The sequence below is a fragment of the Amblyraja radiata genome, chromosome 25 (assembly GCF_010909765.2).
Source record: "Amblyraja radiata isolate CabotCenter1 chromosome 25, sAmbRad1.1.pri, whole genome shotgun sequence".
Taxonomy (NCBI): domain Eukaryota; kingdom Metazoa; phylum Chordata; class Chondrichthyes; order Rajiformes; family Rajidae; genus Amblyraja; species Amblyraja radiata.
Window position 1 is genome coordinate 26693639 of NC_045980.1, and position 15412 is coordinate 26709050.

The following is a 15412-nucleotide window of genomic DNA, read 5'->3' on the forward strand; positions in this document are numbered from 1 at the left end:
TCATCTGCTTACTTAAGGAATGGCCTTTTATTTTGAGACTATGACCTCTGGTCCTAGATTCTCCCACTAGTGGAAACATACTCTCCACATCCACTCTATCCAGTGCTGGTGTTATTTGTATTTAAAGTAGCACAACTCAGAACAAGAAAAAGTTGCATACATAATGTAATGAATGAAGAGTCAAGTGTGTTTATTATAATATAAAAAGTTAATGGTCTTTAGGAATTGAGTGAAATATTTTTTATTTATTCTTCCCTGCTCCTTATACAAACCATTGATTATTAGTACGGTTCTAGGTGTGACTAGCTGCAGGTATGGCAATGGTTTTGTGTTCTTATTGGCCTCACCTGCTCATCTAAGGCTATTCAAAATAATTGCACTACTTCAGAAGCTTCATGTATGAAGAGTGACATTTTTAATGCTTTTTTGGATGTTTATATAATGCATTACAGCATGAAAATTGATGTGGCACCTGAGTGCTCTAAAATATTGAAGTGCAGAACATAAAATGAATGGTTTAATTATTAACTAGATCGAACCCAGACATTTGCCTAGTGTCTCCTGTGCACATGTTCTTCTTATGAAACCAGGTTTGTTTTTAGTGAAGGGGTCCTATTGGCTTTGATGTGGCTTTTTTGCAAACACATTGAATTTCACCTGTTTAAAACATTACCCGTTGATGCAAACCTTTTGATTCATGCATTGAAGTGAAGCCAAAAAGCTGGAAATGTTTGCAGAAAATAACAATTTTTGAGGACTGGTGTATTTATGCTCAGTTGCCCACAACCATTTGAACATTGTTGCACATGAGAGGTCCTTTGTGTTGATTGTAATTTAGTAATTGGATTGGTAGTTGCTGGAGTCCATCAAATGTATTATCTTTCCGTTATGTGTTTCATGCCAGCTTTGTCTTTGGAACTGTAAAACCATAACCTGATCAGCACTTAGCAAACTATCAGGACAGGGTCCATAAGAACCGGAAGCAGTGAAGTGATAGACACAAAATGCTGGAGTAACTCAGCAGCGTAGGCAGCATCTCAGGAGAGATGTTTCGGGTCGAGACCCTTCTTCAGACCTGTCTTGACCTGAACCATCATCCATTCCTTCTCTCTAGAGATGCTGCCTGTCCCGCTGAGTTACTCCAGCATTTTGTGTTTATCTTTGGTGTAAACCAGCATCTGCAGTCCCTTCCTACACAGCAGTGAGGTCTGATGCTTTGTTAATGACAGCCAGACTATTTCCCCACCACCTTATTTAGCAAAGTGTGTTTTCTCTGTCACATGCCTTTCCGGTGCCCAAGCAGAACTGATTTCATAATTTGAACATAGGCTGAATATACATGTTCATTGCTGAAACCTATCCATGTGTCATCTCTGCAGCAGTGACCTATACAATGTTTTTCATACAGCAGTGCCCACCACTTCACATGCTTCAGCTCATTAAGAACCTCTTCAAATCTTCTTATGCCTTCCTAGTCTTGTCAGTTAACTTTGCTTCTGATTCCACTTCTTTAATTCTCTTCTGTTCTTTCTGCAGCCTTTATGAAGTCGCCTCCAGCCATAAATCCTAACCCGTTATTTTCACTTAATGTTGCAACTATTGTTCAATAATCTCCCATTCCTTTCATTGAATTACTTCATTCCGATTCCGATTCCGATTCAACTTTAATTGTCATTGTCAGTGTACAGTACAGAGACAACGAAATGCAGTTAGCATCTCCCTGGAAGAGCGACATAGAATATGATTTCAATAAATAAATCTATTTACATGCATACAGTCATAGACTTATTTTTCCTGTGGGAGGAGTGTCGGGGGGGGGGTGATTGGCACTCACCGAGGTACATTGTTGAGTAGTGTGACAGCCGCAGGGAAGAAGCTGTTCCTGGACCTGCTGGTCCGGCAACGGAGAGACCTGTAGCGCCTCCCGGATGGTAGGAGGGTAAACAGTCCATGGTTGGGGTGAGAGCAGTCCTTGGTGATGCTGAGCGCCCTCCGCAGACAACGCTTGCTTTGGACAGACTCAATGGAGGGGAGCGAGGAACTGGTGAAGCGTTGGGCAATTTTCACCACCCTCTGCAGTGCTTTCCGGTCGGAGACAGAGCAGTTGCCATACCATACTGTGATACAGTTGGTAAGGATGCTCTCGATGGTGCAGCGGTAGAAGTTCACCAGGATCTGAGGAGACAGATGGACCTTCTTCAGTCTCCTCAGGAAGAAGAGACGCTGGGGAGCCTTCTTGACCAGAGTTGAGGTATTGTGGGTCCAAGAGAGGTCATCGGAGATGTTGACCCCCAGGAACCTGAAGCTGGAAACACGTTCCACCTCCGTTCTGTTGATGTGGATGGGGGTGTGCGTGCCGCCCCTAGACTTCCTGAAGTCTACAATGAGCTCCTTGGTCTTCTTGGAGTTATGGGCCAGGTTGTTGTCAGCGCACCATGCTGCTAGGAGCTGGACCTCCTCCCTATAGGCTGACTCATCGTTGTTGCTGATGAGGCCAATCACCGTTGTATCATCTGCATACTTGATGATGGTGTTAGTACCATGTACAGGTGTGCAGTCGTAGGTGAAGAGGGAGTGGAGGAGGGGGCTCAGCACACAGCCCTGTGGGACGCCGGTGTTCAGGGTGAGGGTTGAAGAGGTGTGCTTGTCTAACCTAACAGACTAGGGTCTGTTGGTTAGAAAGTCCAGTATCCAGTTGCAGAGGGAGGGGTCGATGCCCAGGTTACCGAGTTTGGTGATCAGTTTAGAGGGTATAATGGTGTTGAATGCTGAGCTGTAATCGATGAACAGCATTCTTATGTAAGTGTCTTTGTTGTCGAGGTGGGAGAGGGTGGAGTGAAGTGCCGTTGAGATGGCATCCTCCGTACTCCTATTCTTGCGGTAGGCAAACTGATAGGGATCCAATGTGGGGGCCTTTGAGGTGTGCCAGGACCAGCCTCTCGAAGCACTTAGTGGTGATGATGGGGGTAAGTGCAACTGGGCGGAAGTCGTTGAGGCTTGCCGCAGTGGAGTGTTTTGGCACCGGCACGATGGAGGTGGTTTTAAGGCACGTGGGGACAACTGCTTGGGCAAGTGACAGGTTGAAGATGTCAGTCCAGATGTCTGTCAACTGCGCTGCACAGGCCCTGAGGACGCGCCCGGGGATGCCGTCAGGGCCAGCAGCCTTACGTGCATTAGTCCTACTCAGTGCCACGTACACGTCGTAGGGGGTGAGTGTGAGGGGTTGGTGATCAGCAGGAAGCACAGCCTTGATGGCTGTCTCTAGATTGTCCCTGTCGAAGTGGCCATAGAAGTGGTTAAGCTCCTCAAGGAAGGAGGCGTCGCTGGATGTGGGGGTGGTGTTGGTGGGTCTATAGTCTGTGATGGCCTGGATGCCTTGCCACATGCGTCGGGGGTCGGAGTTATTGAAGTGCTCCTCAATCCTGAGCTTATGGCAGTGCTTGGCCTTCTTGATGCCCCTCTTCAGGTTAGCCCTGGATGAACTGTAGGCTCGAGCATCGCCTGACCTGAAAGCGGTGTCCCGTGCTTTCAGCAGTAGCCTGACCTCGCTGTTCATCCATGGCTTCTGATTCGGGAATATGGTCACCCGTTTGAGGGAGGTGACACTATTGATGGTGGAGTTTATAAAGTCCAGAATGGATCCCATTGTTGCAAATTGTTCACATTCTTGTTGACTGATATGAAATTGAGTACGCAGGTAGTCATCAGAGAAAACTCTGTTATTTACCTGCCTAGAATGCTGATGTGTTGTAGTGAAATGAGCTAAACATACTGAACAGTTGTCCTATGGCTTTATAGTGGTGGGAATATCTAGGAAAGGCTCTCATTTATTTTTAGAAATGTCTATTAGAATGAGGGTCCTGCACTAAGAGCAGCAGAAATGGATGAATCAGACAACACAGTTGCCATTGATGCTCTTCCATATTGTAACAAGTAGAAGTAAAATCAGGCATTTATTGCGTCAACGCCGTTAGAATTGTATGTATCTATCAGTGGTCGTGGCACCTCATTAAATTACCATCATCTAGAAGTCTTGACCAATGTTCCAGATTTAACGGAGTTAGAAAGGATGACCACAAAATCAACAAGGTACATGTAGTGCTTCAATAGCACTGATGAGTTTGGCACAATTCCCCTCACATACTAATGATTAAAACTTGCTTCTGGCACTGTAAAACCAATGCGTTTAAAACAATTCATTTATACATTTATAATAGGGAATTAATCCACCGACAAGCTTTCCTTTGGGAAGTGATAGTGAACATAAAGACCCAGGGAATATCCACGCTGTCTCAAGGCGAACAGGCAAAGTCCATACAGAGAGCACTGGATGTCAGGATTGAACCTTGGTCACTGGAGCTGTGAGGCATCAGTTACGGTGCTCTGCTGCCACTGCAGAGGGTCTTTTGGTCACACAAGGCAGCAGTGATTTTTTTTCTTTGACTATATTTCAGCATTACACCCATTAGTTGGGCTGAAGGCAACTACCATTTGATCTCCTGGAGCACAGACAGGCTTTTACTTACTATAGACGCTGCCTATGTCTGGAATTTGTCTTGTAAACTGCTATTGTATTTAGGATATATTTGTGCCACATGTGCAATGCAGATGTATGCTTCTGTTTTACTGAACTACAACCTTTGCTTATTCCAACAGCCACAAGGATTGGCACTCAAAGCTGACTGAGAAGAAAAATTCTTCATAATTAAAATTATGGTTCTTGTTATGTGCAGCATGGCCCTTGATCTGTTGCACACATTCACATTGTTTTAATTACATTGTCGGTACCAAAGCAAGACTCTCACTTTATAATTGTTCATGTTCAAGTATTTTCTTGCTTTGTTCCTATGTTGTGAAATGGTGCAACGTTAAGGCAATTTGTTTGTCAAAGGTTTATAGTAAATTGTGTGTTCTGGACCATGGTATGCAGAATGATGACAGTGTTCAATGCTGACTATCTTGAGAAAGATGATCTTCCACCATGTTTACTTCTTTCCTGTGGGTTATTCTAGGACTTTGAAACTTTGGCAATGTGGGAACAGTGATATTTGTACAAATTAATGTTACATAGATTGGAGTTGTGTACTCAGTAGTCACAACTTTATATTTCCTTTCTAAGGTACTCTGAAATTTTGAGAAATGAACAGGAAGAGTCTAGTATCTGGGATGTTACAATGTAGTGCAAATTACAGATTTGTACCTGGATATTCATTTGGTTAATTGTAATTTCCACCCCATTTTATTATTTTGAAATGGAATGTGCACTGCATTGAATGTGTTCTTCCATTCAAGTTAAATCCCATTTTGGTAACTTCAGATATTTATTCTGCATTTCTGAATTTTAGATTCCAGCATTAGCAGTATTTTGCGTTTAAATCCATTTAGGTGGATACCCTGAGAAAGCATTGGTTTCCTTTATAGATTAAATTTGATGCACAAGAGCCCTATTGACTAAATTGATCCAAGATTGCACTGAATTTTCTGTTTTTTAACAAGTTTGCTGGGGCAGGTTTACATCACGCACACGCACACACACTCGCGCACGCACACACACACACACGCATGTGTGTGTATATATTTATTGGGTCAGCAGGTTTCAGAGTAATCTTTCTGCCAATTTTTTTAAAACTGTAGAGTGTTGTCTAATCTTCAGTAATCACCACGCCAGTGTGAGCATTGATGTCTGCATTTGAGGTGTTGCACAATGGAGATAATCATTACATTTGGAATAAAATACAAAGGTAAAAAATCTCAACCAGTTAGAGTTTAGCCAAATGGGACTGGCGTATTCTGTTCATCCAAAACCAACCTAGTGTAGATTGGGGCATTTATCTGCGTTGGTCCTTGTGGCTGCCCAAACCAATGGCTACAGTGGTTGTGGATGTGCAAAAAAAATGATCATAACCCTTTTAATTTAAAAGAAAATAACACAAATTTGAGTGATGAGAATACATCAGCGAGACCGCAGTTTCAAAACCAGTCTATCAATATAATTCAAATGGGCAAAATCAGTAGCCTGAAAAATTCTTAGGCTGATGTCCAAGAAGTTTAAGTAACAAAAATTGAGTCACCAAGGTATTTTTCTTAAATACCAGACTATGGGTGTGCAGTGGCTGTAAATGAACATTAATTTGTAGGCTTGCAACTGACAAGGGGTTAAGTTACTAGACTAATGTCCAGAGGCCTAGACACTGATCCTTTATTTGAATCTTATCGTGGCAGCTGGGCAATTTAAATTCAAGTGATAAAGTAAATCTAGAATTAAAATCTGGCATCTGTATTAGTAACCATTACGATACCAGATGATTATTTAAAACACAATCTCATTCACCAATATCCTCTTGATAAGGAAAACTGTCTGGTAGGTGCCCCCAGACCCACTAATGTGGTTAGCTATTATCATTGTAGTTTAAGGGCTTTTAAGAGTGGACACTGCAAGCTAGTATTACCAGTAATATCCGCATTGTGTGAAGGAACAACTTGAAACAAAAACTTAATTTACCAAGTATCATAATTGTAGGCTTCTAATAGTTCCTTGGATTTCACGGTTTCTCTGTCCAGTCAATCAAAAGGATCGTTTACAGCAGCAAAACATTGAACCTGAAGGAACAAGCCATGTTGAGGAAATGGAATATGCTTGCTTTAGGTTTGACTTTTATTTTCCAGTAACTTTACACCACAGTGCTTGCTCTTTTGGGGACTAGCTGAGTGCAGACGCTCATATAACCATATAACCATATAACAATTACAATACGGACAGGCCATCTCGACCCTTCTAGTCCGTCCACCTCATCTCGTGCTAAGGTGTAATTCTGTCAGTCATTCTGCCTACCTTTTTATTTCATCATTCTGTGCCTCTTCAATCTATCATCATATTTGTAGAAAATTAATCTAATCTCCTAGCGAACCTGATAAACCCTTCCGCTTTGTTCTGGCCCATTGCAATGTGCAAAGCAAAGCTTTCTCTGAGAATTCACAATATTTCACTCCTCGCTTGTTACATAGACTTGCCTGCTGAGGATAGAATTAAATATTCTCAGCCAGTGGTCTGGAATTTGATTTCTTTGTGATTGTTCAGCAGCTCTGCAGAAATGGGCGGGTGTGGGGGAGGGAATGAGAGAAAGTGGCGCGAGTGATTAGTGGTGCTTGCCACTGGATGGCACAGTACTGTCAGGGTGTGAATGCTCAAGGAAACTGGAGAATGACCAGTACAGGGTACATCCTCCACCAAATCCAGTTACATATGCATCGTATGTGGAGAATAGTGATTCTGTCCATCTAAAAAACATTGAACAGTACTATGTGTGGGTCTGCCGTTCACTCAAGGTTTGGTTTTATCAATGTAGAGTAATCTATGATCATATCGCCATGCATGTTAAGAGAATGTTAATAAGTAACCCCTGGTGCAAATCTGCTGGGGGTCCCAGCTTCACTGAATCCATTAGGGCTTTACAAATTTAATTGGCAATTGCTTGGGATTTGACATTTTTTTAATTGTGCCATAACTGTTTAGAATTGTCAATTTAGTTTCTTAATGTATGAAATCTTTCACTTTGAGCTCCCGAATAAACGATCATTCATTAAATGGTCTCGCCATCAAAGAAATGCCATTAGGCACAAGAAATGTTTTATATACAGTGCCACATGAACTGCTTGAGAGATGCCTGAATTCAGACTGAAAACAATGTTTATAGCCTATAAACCTCTGCAATATAAATGCTCTGGGTTTGCGACCAGAACTGGCATTGATCTTCAAACTTTTGATGGCGACTCAAGTTGCTTATCAAAATCCATTTGGTGCTGTAAATTTAATGTGCACAACAAGTTTATGCCTTTTAAATCAAAGTATGAAATGGGATCCAAAGTGCTGTTCTTTTGGTATAGAAAAGCTCTTTGAAACAGCACACTTCCATATCTTCCATCCCTCTCTCCCCAGGTTCAAGCCTAGCATTGTCATTTAATGTGGCATTTTAAAGCTAATAGTTATAGTTATATTATAATGAGTATTCAACTCAAGTGGAATGTCAATTATAATCTGTAGAAGTCAGGAGATGCTTTTGTGTTCTCTCCAGGAGCCTTAAGTTGAGGGTCTATTTTAAATAAATCAGGTGTTTATGATTTAGCTGTGTAAAGCACTTTTCTGCCTCCAATATTAATCAAACAACTCCTTGGTTAATAATATACAGTATGTTTGTGTACAACACTTCCTCGGATCTTGTTGTTTCTTTAAATGAGTGCTGTGGGATAATGTTGTGCAGTTTGGTCATTACTCCCTTTGTGCAGGCGTTTGCAGTGTGCTGTGCAGTAAATTCATACCATAATTGAACAATTATTTTCTCCTCAGTTGCGTCGAATGCAAGAGATGATTGTTCAGATGCAAGCACAGATGAGAATGAAGCCTGCAGATAATGGAGATGGACATTGAGTAGTGAACCATTTCTGCTTTTATTTACCGGTAAGAGCCATTAATGATCTTAATTTGCCCCTAAATGTTGCTATTTGTGAGCTATTGGAAACTGGATGTCAAACAAATCCCATCGAAGCAGCTATCCCTCACCTGACCCTCAACCCTTGAACAGAGAATCCGAATTATTATCATCTAAAAGGAAGCCATCCAGCTCATTAAGTCAATGTTGGCGCTCTGTAGATCAATTCAGTCAGTCTTCGACAAGATTACTTTCCTGAAGTCCGTTCCACATTTGAAATCAGCAAATTGTTTCTGCTTTCACCATCTACATGTCATTGAGTTCCTGCTTATTATCACTTGCTCTGTTATTTAAAAAAAGTTCTTCCTTACACTTCAGGTCTTGACCAAATCTGTTTTTCCTAGTCCTTGTACTATCAATCTATAGAAATGGAAATTTGTGTCTATTTCTCCAATTTGATCAATCTTGTTAAACTTTCTTAGTTCCAAGGAAAACAACCCCAAATTCTCCAACTTAAATTTGTAGTCAATATCTTCTTTCTGGGCAGATAGACACAAAATGCTGGAATAACTACGCGGGACATGCAGCATCTCTGGAGAGAAGGAATGGGTGACATTTCAGGTCGAGACGTCTTGACCTGAAACATCACCCATTACTTCTCTCCAGAGATGCTGCCTGTCCTGCTGAGTTACTCCAGCATTTTGATCTATCTTTGGTGTAAACCAGCATCTGCAGTTCCTTCTTACACAAAAGCTTCTTTCAGAAACATTATATACAGTGCCCTCCATAATGTTTGTGACAAAGACCCATCATTTATTATTTTTGCCTCTGTACTCCATAATTTGAGAATTGTAATAGAAAAAAATCATGTGGTTAAAGTGCACATTGTCAGATTTTATTAATGGGTATTTTTATACATTTTAGTTTCACCGTGTAGAAATTACCGCGTTTAATGTGTTTATACAGTCTCCCCCCCCCCCCCCCATTTCAGGGCACTATAATGTTTGGGACACATGGCTTCACAGATGTTTTGTAATTGCTCAGGTGTGTTTCAATGCCTCCTTAATGCGGGTATAAGAGAGCTCGCAGCATCTAGTCTTTCCTCCAGTCTTTCCGTCACCTTTGAACACTTTTATTGCTGTTTATCAACATGAGGACCAAAGTTGTGCCAATGAAAGTCAAAGAAGCCATTATGAGACTGAGAAACAAGAATAAAACTGTTAGAGACATCAGCCAAACCTTAGGCTTACCAAAATCAACTGTTTGGAACATCATTAAGATGAAAGAGAGCACTGGTGAGCTTAGTAATCGCAAAGGGACAAGGAATTAATCCTCCACAGCTGATGACAGAAAAACTTCTCTATAATAAAGAAAAATCCCCAACCACCTGTCGGACAGATCAGAAACACTCTTCAGGAGTCAGGTGTGGATTTGTCAATGACCACTGTCCTCAGAAGACTTCATGAACAGAAATACAGAGGCTACACTGCAAGATGCAAAGTACTGGTTAGTTGCAAAAATAGGATGGCCAGGTTACAGTTTGTCAAGAAGTACTTAGAGCAACCACAGTTCTGGAAAAAGTTCTTGTGGACAGATGAGACAAAGATTAACTTAGATCAGAATGATGGCAGCAAAGTATGGAGGAGAGAAGGATGTGTAAGAAAGAACTGCAGATGCTGATTTAAATCGAAGGTAGACACAATGCTGGAGTAACTCAGCGGGTTTGTGTCCATCTCTGGAGAGAAGGAATGGGAGACGTTTCGGGTCGAGACCCTTCAGACTGATCAATGGACGACGTTTCGGGTCGAGACCCTTCTTCGGACAGGAGAGAAGGAACTGCCCAAGATCCAAAGCATGCCATCTCATCTGTGAAACACGGTGGTGGGGGTGTTATGGCCTGGGCTGCTGAAGGTACTGCCTCACTTATCTTCATTGATGATACAATTGCTGATGTTAGTAGCATAATGAATTCTGAAATGTATAGACGCATCCTATTAATTAATTAATTTCTTTATTTATATAGCACATTTTTAGTCAACTTGCATTGACCCCAAAGTGCTTCACATAATTACATTCACACACACAGGCAAAGGTGGGTGAAGTGTCTTGCCCAAGGACACACACAGGCAAAGGTGGGTGAAGTGTCTTGCCCAAGGACTCAACGACAGTATGCACTCCAAGCGGGATTCGAACCAGCTACCTTCCGGTTGCCAGCCGAACACTTAGCCCATTGTGCCATCTGTCGTCTACTATCTTCAATCCTATCTTAAGTTCAAACAAATGCCTCAAAACTCATTGGCCGGCGGTTCATTCTACAGCAAGACAATGATCCCAAACATGCTGCTGAAGCAACAAAGGAGTTTTTCAAAGCTTAAAAAAAAGGTCAATTCTTGATTGGCCAAGACAATCACCCGATCTGAACCCAATTGAGCATGCCTTTTATATGCTGAAGAGAAAACTGAAGGGGACTAGCCTCCAAAACAAGCATAAGCTAAAGATGGCAGCAATACAGGCTTGGCAGAGCATCATCAGAGAAGACACCCAGCAACTGGTGATGTCCATGAATTGCAGACTTCAAGCAGTCATTGCATCCAAAGGATATGCAACAAAATACTAAACATAACTACTATTATTCACATGACATTGCTGTGTCCCAAACATTACGGTGCCCTGAAATGGGGGGGACTATATAAACAATTTTCCACATGGTGAAACCAAAATGTATAAAAATACACTTTATTAAAATCTGACAATGTGCACTTTAACCATTTTTATTTCTATTACAAACCTCAAATTGTGGAGTACAGAGGCAAATAAATAAATGATGGGTCTTTGTCCCAAACATTATGGAGGGCACTGTATGAGCATTCTTGCAAAAGTCTGTTGCTGTTAGGGTTTGGAGTTTCTTGACATAAATGCAGACCGTTTCAAATTCTGAAATGTTCACCATGGTCCCTCACAAATTTGGACAGAAGAAGGCAGACTCCGAAACCATTCCCATAAGAAAATGTGTAAATAGGCATATTTAAATATGGACGGGATTTCTCTATGGAGGAAGCCAAGATTGAAAGCCAGAACTGTCGTGTGATGGTTCTTGCAGGGAAGAGCCGACTTAATTTCATGACTACATTGTGAAAGTGGCTTAACAGCAAAGGGTTAAAATGTGGAAGCTTTCTTGACTCGTTCAGAAAGCCCAGCTAGGTATTTACTGTGGAACGTTCTGTCCTGTTGCAAAACAAAATCAAAGCAACAGCTGGAAGATGGCTGCAATTTATTTTTTCATAAATGTTTAGGATTGTACTGTTCTACCGCAGAGTTTCTAATTTGGGAGCGGAATGTATGTGAAAATATGAAGCTTAGTCGAAAATAGGGAATCTGTCGGCTATATTTTAAACAATGCCGCAAAGAATCCTCCCACTGCTTCTGTTTAATTGCTTCCATCTCGGCATGTTTCTCAAGCTGTCCAATCAAGCCGTTGTGCAGTTCTGTGGAATTCGAACTGTAAGGCTGGCCAGAGGTCAAATGGACCCCAAGATACGCCTCTTTTTTTCAAATATTTCTTCATTTTTCTATGCAAGGTGTGGGGGGGGGGGGGGGGTGTTTATTTTTCAGAAAGCTTCAAATTACAAGCTCTTGAGAGTTGTATCTCTGAACAACTTCCTGTTTGTGTGGGTGGTTTGCGCTATTTTGTCTGCAGAAGATAATTGTAAATTTGACTTGACAGGGCTAGCTGGCAGTGGGAAAGCAAAATGTTCACAGTGCTAATTCTGCTGCTGTTTTCCTTCAGATTAAATCTGCAACATCATTTTCCATGTTATCAGTCACTGAGTTGAAATTCCCGTAATGTTAGTCTTTCTTGGAAGTAGCAGGGGCACCACACTGTTGTTCGCTAATATGACACAAGGCCATTCAGTCATTTTAACAATGCTTGCTCATTGAAACCATGGTGCTAATTTGTTTCTCTTCTTTGTTCTTACCCCATAGCTCAACAAATAGTTAATTTTCAAAATCTGGTTAGGTGCATTTAAAATGATGATTCTCTCTAGTTTCATCACTTTTTCGGACATTGCATTCTGCAATACTATAATTCCCCGCATAAAATAATTTCTTATCTCATCTCTAGTTGGAGCATATAGAAAATTTAAATCCATTCTATTTGCATTTTAAACCAACATTCCTGGAATATGAATCGCAACTAAAAATCTCCTTGACTGGTGGGATCTCCTATTAGCAGAAAGCAGTGTTTCATTCCTTAGTTTCCGCTTTGTCTTCTTTCGTATGGAATGTACAGCCTAAAGTTGTAGGTCAACTTGTTCTATTTGATCTATTTGTTTGAGCACGTCGGGTTGATTACATTAGTCGAAACAGGGTGGACCACGTGAAGGTTGCAATCTCCCACCCCTTAGATTACGCTGAATTAGCAGATCACACTTGCGGTTGGGGAGTGGTTTACACAAACAAAATAAGACATTTTACTCTCTTAGGCCTGTTTGCTGAGATCCTGTGAGTAGGCCATGCTCCCATATTTTATAAAATCGTTAATTTTGTAATTAAAATTAACAATTGACCTAACATCAATAGGTGTTCCAAACTTTAATCAGCTTTTTAATGTACAATCACAACAAATACATCACGATTGTTACCGACTTCACAAGGAGCTGTGTGGAGGTCTGTGTTGCCATCAAAATCATCCGAGTGTTCCCCAATCAGAAGCCTTGGATGAACCAGGAGCTCCACAATCTTCTGAGGATCAAATCTCAGGCATTCACATGGATTTTCACCGGGTGCTTCAGTTTCCTCGCACATTTCAAAGACGTGCAGCTTTGTAAGTTGATTAGCTTCTGTAAATTGTCCTTAGTGTGTAGGATAGAACTAATGCACGGGTGATCGTGGTCGGCCTGGACTCGGACGGCCCAAACGCCTGTTTTCCATCTGTATCGCTATTAAAAAAATCTCTAAAAATATGATTACATATCTATATAATGGGTGACATTAAAAGATGTTTTAGCTGTGGTGTGTCCTGAATCTACAGTGGTTTCTTGTAAGGTGTATTAATTATATCAGTCCCTAGCGGAGCAATAAAAACCTGTTTTTAGGATTTATATGATGATAAAGCACAATTAGTTGTCAATTCATAACAACATTCTGTTTTTCTCCAGGAATGGAACGAGCTGGGTCCCGTGGTTGCAAACACCCTTGATCCCTCGGATGCAATACTTGACTGTGAGTTTAAGGCGAAACTGAAGAGGAAACGGTCTCTACACACCTTGCATGGAATTTTGGTATCACTTTACTGTAATCACAGATATATTTTCTATCTTACCTGTTTATACTGATATTACTTGATTACAACGGGAATCTTTATACGGTTTTTATATAGTTTGTAAACCTTCGTGTATTATTGCTGCACACTCTCAAGCTTTCACAGCATCTCATCTTTTCCTCCAAGTGGCAGATTTTGGTGCCTGTCACAGCACTTGTTATCGTCAAAGACATGATCATTAATGAGGTGAAGAGTCAACCAACGGAATCCCCAAAACAATCTCTTGCCATTTCATTGATAACAAAGTTGGTACACCAAACCCTTCTTTATTTTGCCATCTATACAAAAATATGCTGCTGACAGGTCCAAAATGCTAAGTGAATCAAACATTATGATTGTTATTCAATCCTGTGAATCAGCTCAACACTTTGTGTCACATGGCATTAGTGTTGACAAGTTCCCTGATAAGTGAGCTCGGTTTATGGTGATAATTACCTTCCCTGTCATATTTTAAATCTTGATGAAGGGCCAAAGTAAACTAATAGTTACCTGTTTACTTGCAAGTCTGTGGCGGATGCTGCCAAAATGCTGACTTGTTAATATGCGGCAGACTCCGTTAATCCTTGAGGGTTTTCAATAAAAGCAAGTTGGGTTTCATGCCAGCAAGTGTACACAGTACAACATTCTTTTGGTTGAAACTTAAAACTCAGAGACTAGCCCTTGTAATTCAGGGTTTTGAAAAAAATGATTCTCAGACATGACAGAGATTCTCCAAAACACTGAGCAAAGTAACATCTTGTAGGATAACTGTGATGGCTGATAAGAAGGAGTTCGTGTGTTTATCATGTATGTATTCTTATTTGTTTATTTCTGCATTTTGGTGTTTTTACATTGTCCTGAAGTTGTGAAAGGCACTATATAAATACAAGTACTTCATCATTCAATTAAAGGCAATTTTGCACATTAAGCCAAGAGCTTGTGGTTTCAAGTTCAACCAGAACTGAGCACACAGTCTATTGCTGACCAATCAGTGCTTGACAGAGAGTACTATGTTCTTTGAGTTAATGTTATTTGGACTGGATTTTGATCTTTGTAGTGCAACTAGACGTTCTCATTCTCTCTTTTCTCTTTCTAAGGACCAAATGTTCCTCACTGTTCCAATCAAAATCAATTAACACTAACAACAAATGATCTCTAAATTGATTTTCCTTACAGTAGCCCATGCAATATTGCAAGGATTTACCTTTTTGTTTGCCTAACTCCAATATAATAAATTGTATGAGAAATCCTGATGTATTTGAGAGTCATGTATGTTGTCTTTTTGCTTGCATGCTAAACTGGACCACTGATATTCTTAATTAGAATTGGTACAGATCATTCCAAACAGTCTTCTTGTTTGCAAATCACATGCCTCATACTTGCATAACTCGTCAGCTTCAATACTGACTTTTTCAATCTATAAAACTGTATGTATTGTGAATGAAGGCAGTTTTAAATCAGGTAGGAAGCAGTTTAAGTTTGATTTTTGGCCCATATAAAGATCCCTGATTTTCAAAACAATGCATAAATCTCAAATTTTCTGCACTTTAAACTGAAATATTCCATTTGTATTTCCTGTCCTTCCACTTTAACCTTAATTATTATTTAACTGTTAAGCAATTGTATTAGTGCTGCACAATTCTTCCACACTACATTATTATTAGTTCATAGGCATCAGCTATCA

The 15412-nt window shown here is 40.7% G+C and overlaps 1 protein-coding gene across 2 annotated transcripts in view; it reads left to right on the forward strand.

Moving 5' to 3' along the window:
• Nucleotides 1-14985, forward strand: part of LOC116987498 (septin-2) — a 93720-nt gene extending 78735 nt beyond the window's left edge. For both annotated transcript variants that reach the window (XM_033043564.1, XM_033043565.1), the window contains 2 exons: nt 8345-8455; nt 13586-14985. In XM_033043564.1, coding sequence (XP_032899455.1) covers nt 8345-8425 — 81 coding nt within the window. In that variant the 3' untranslated portion in view covers nt 8426-8455; nt 13586-14985. The remainder of the gene's footprint in view (nt 1-8344; nt 8456-13585) is intronic.
• Nucleotides 14986-15412: the final 427 nt, after the last annotated feature.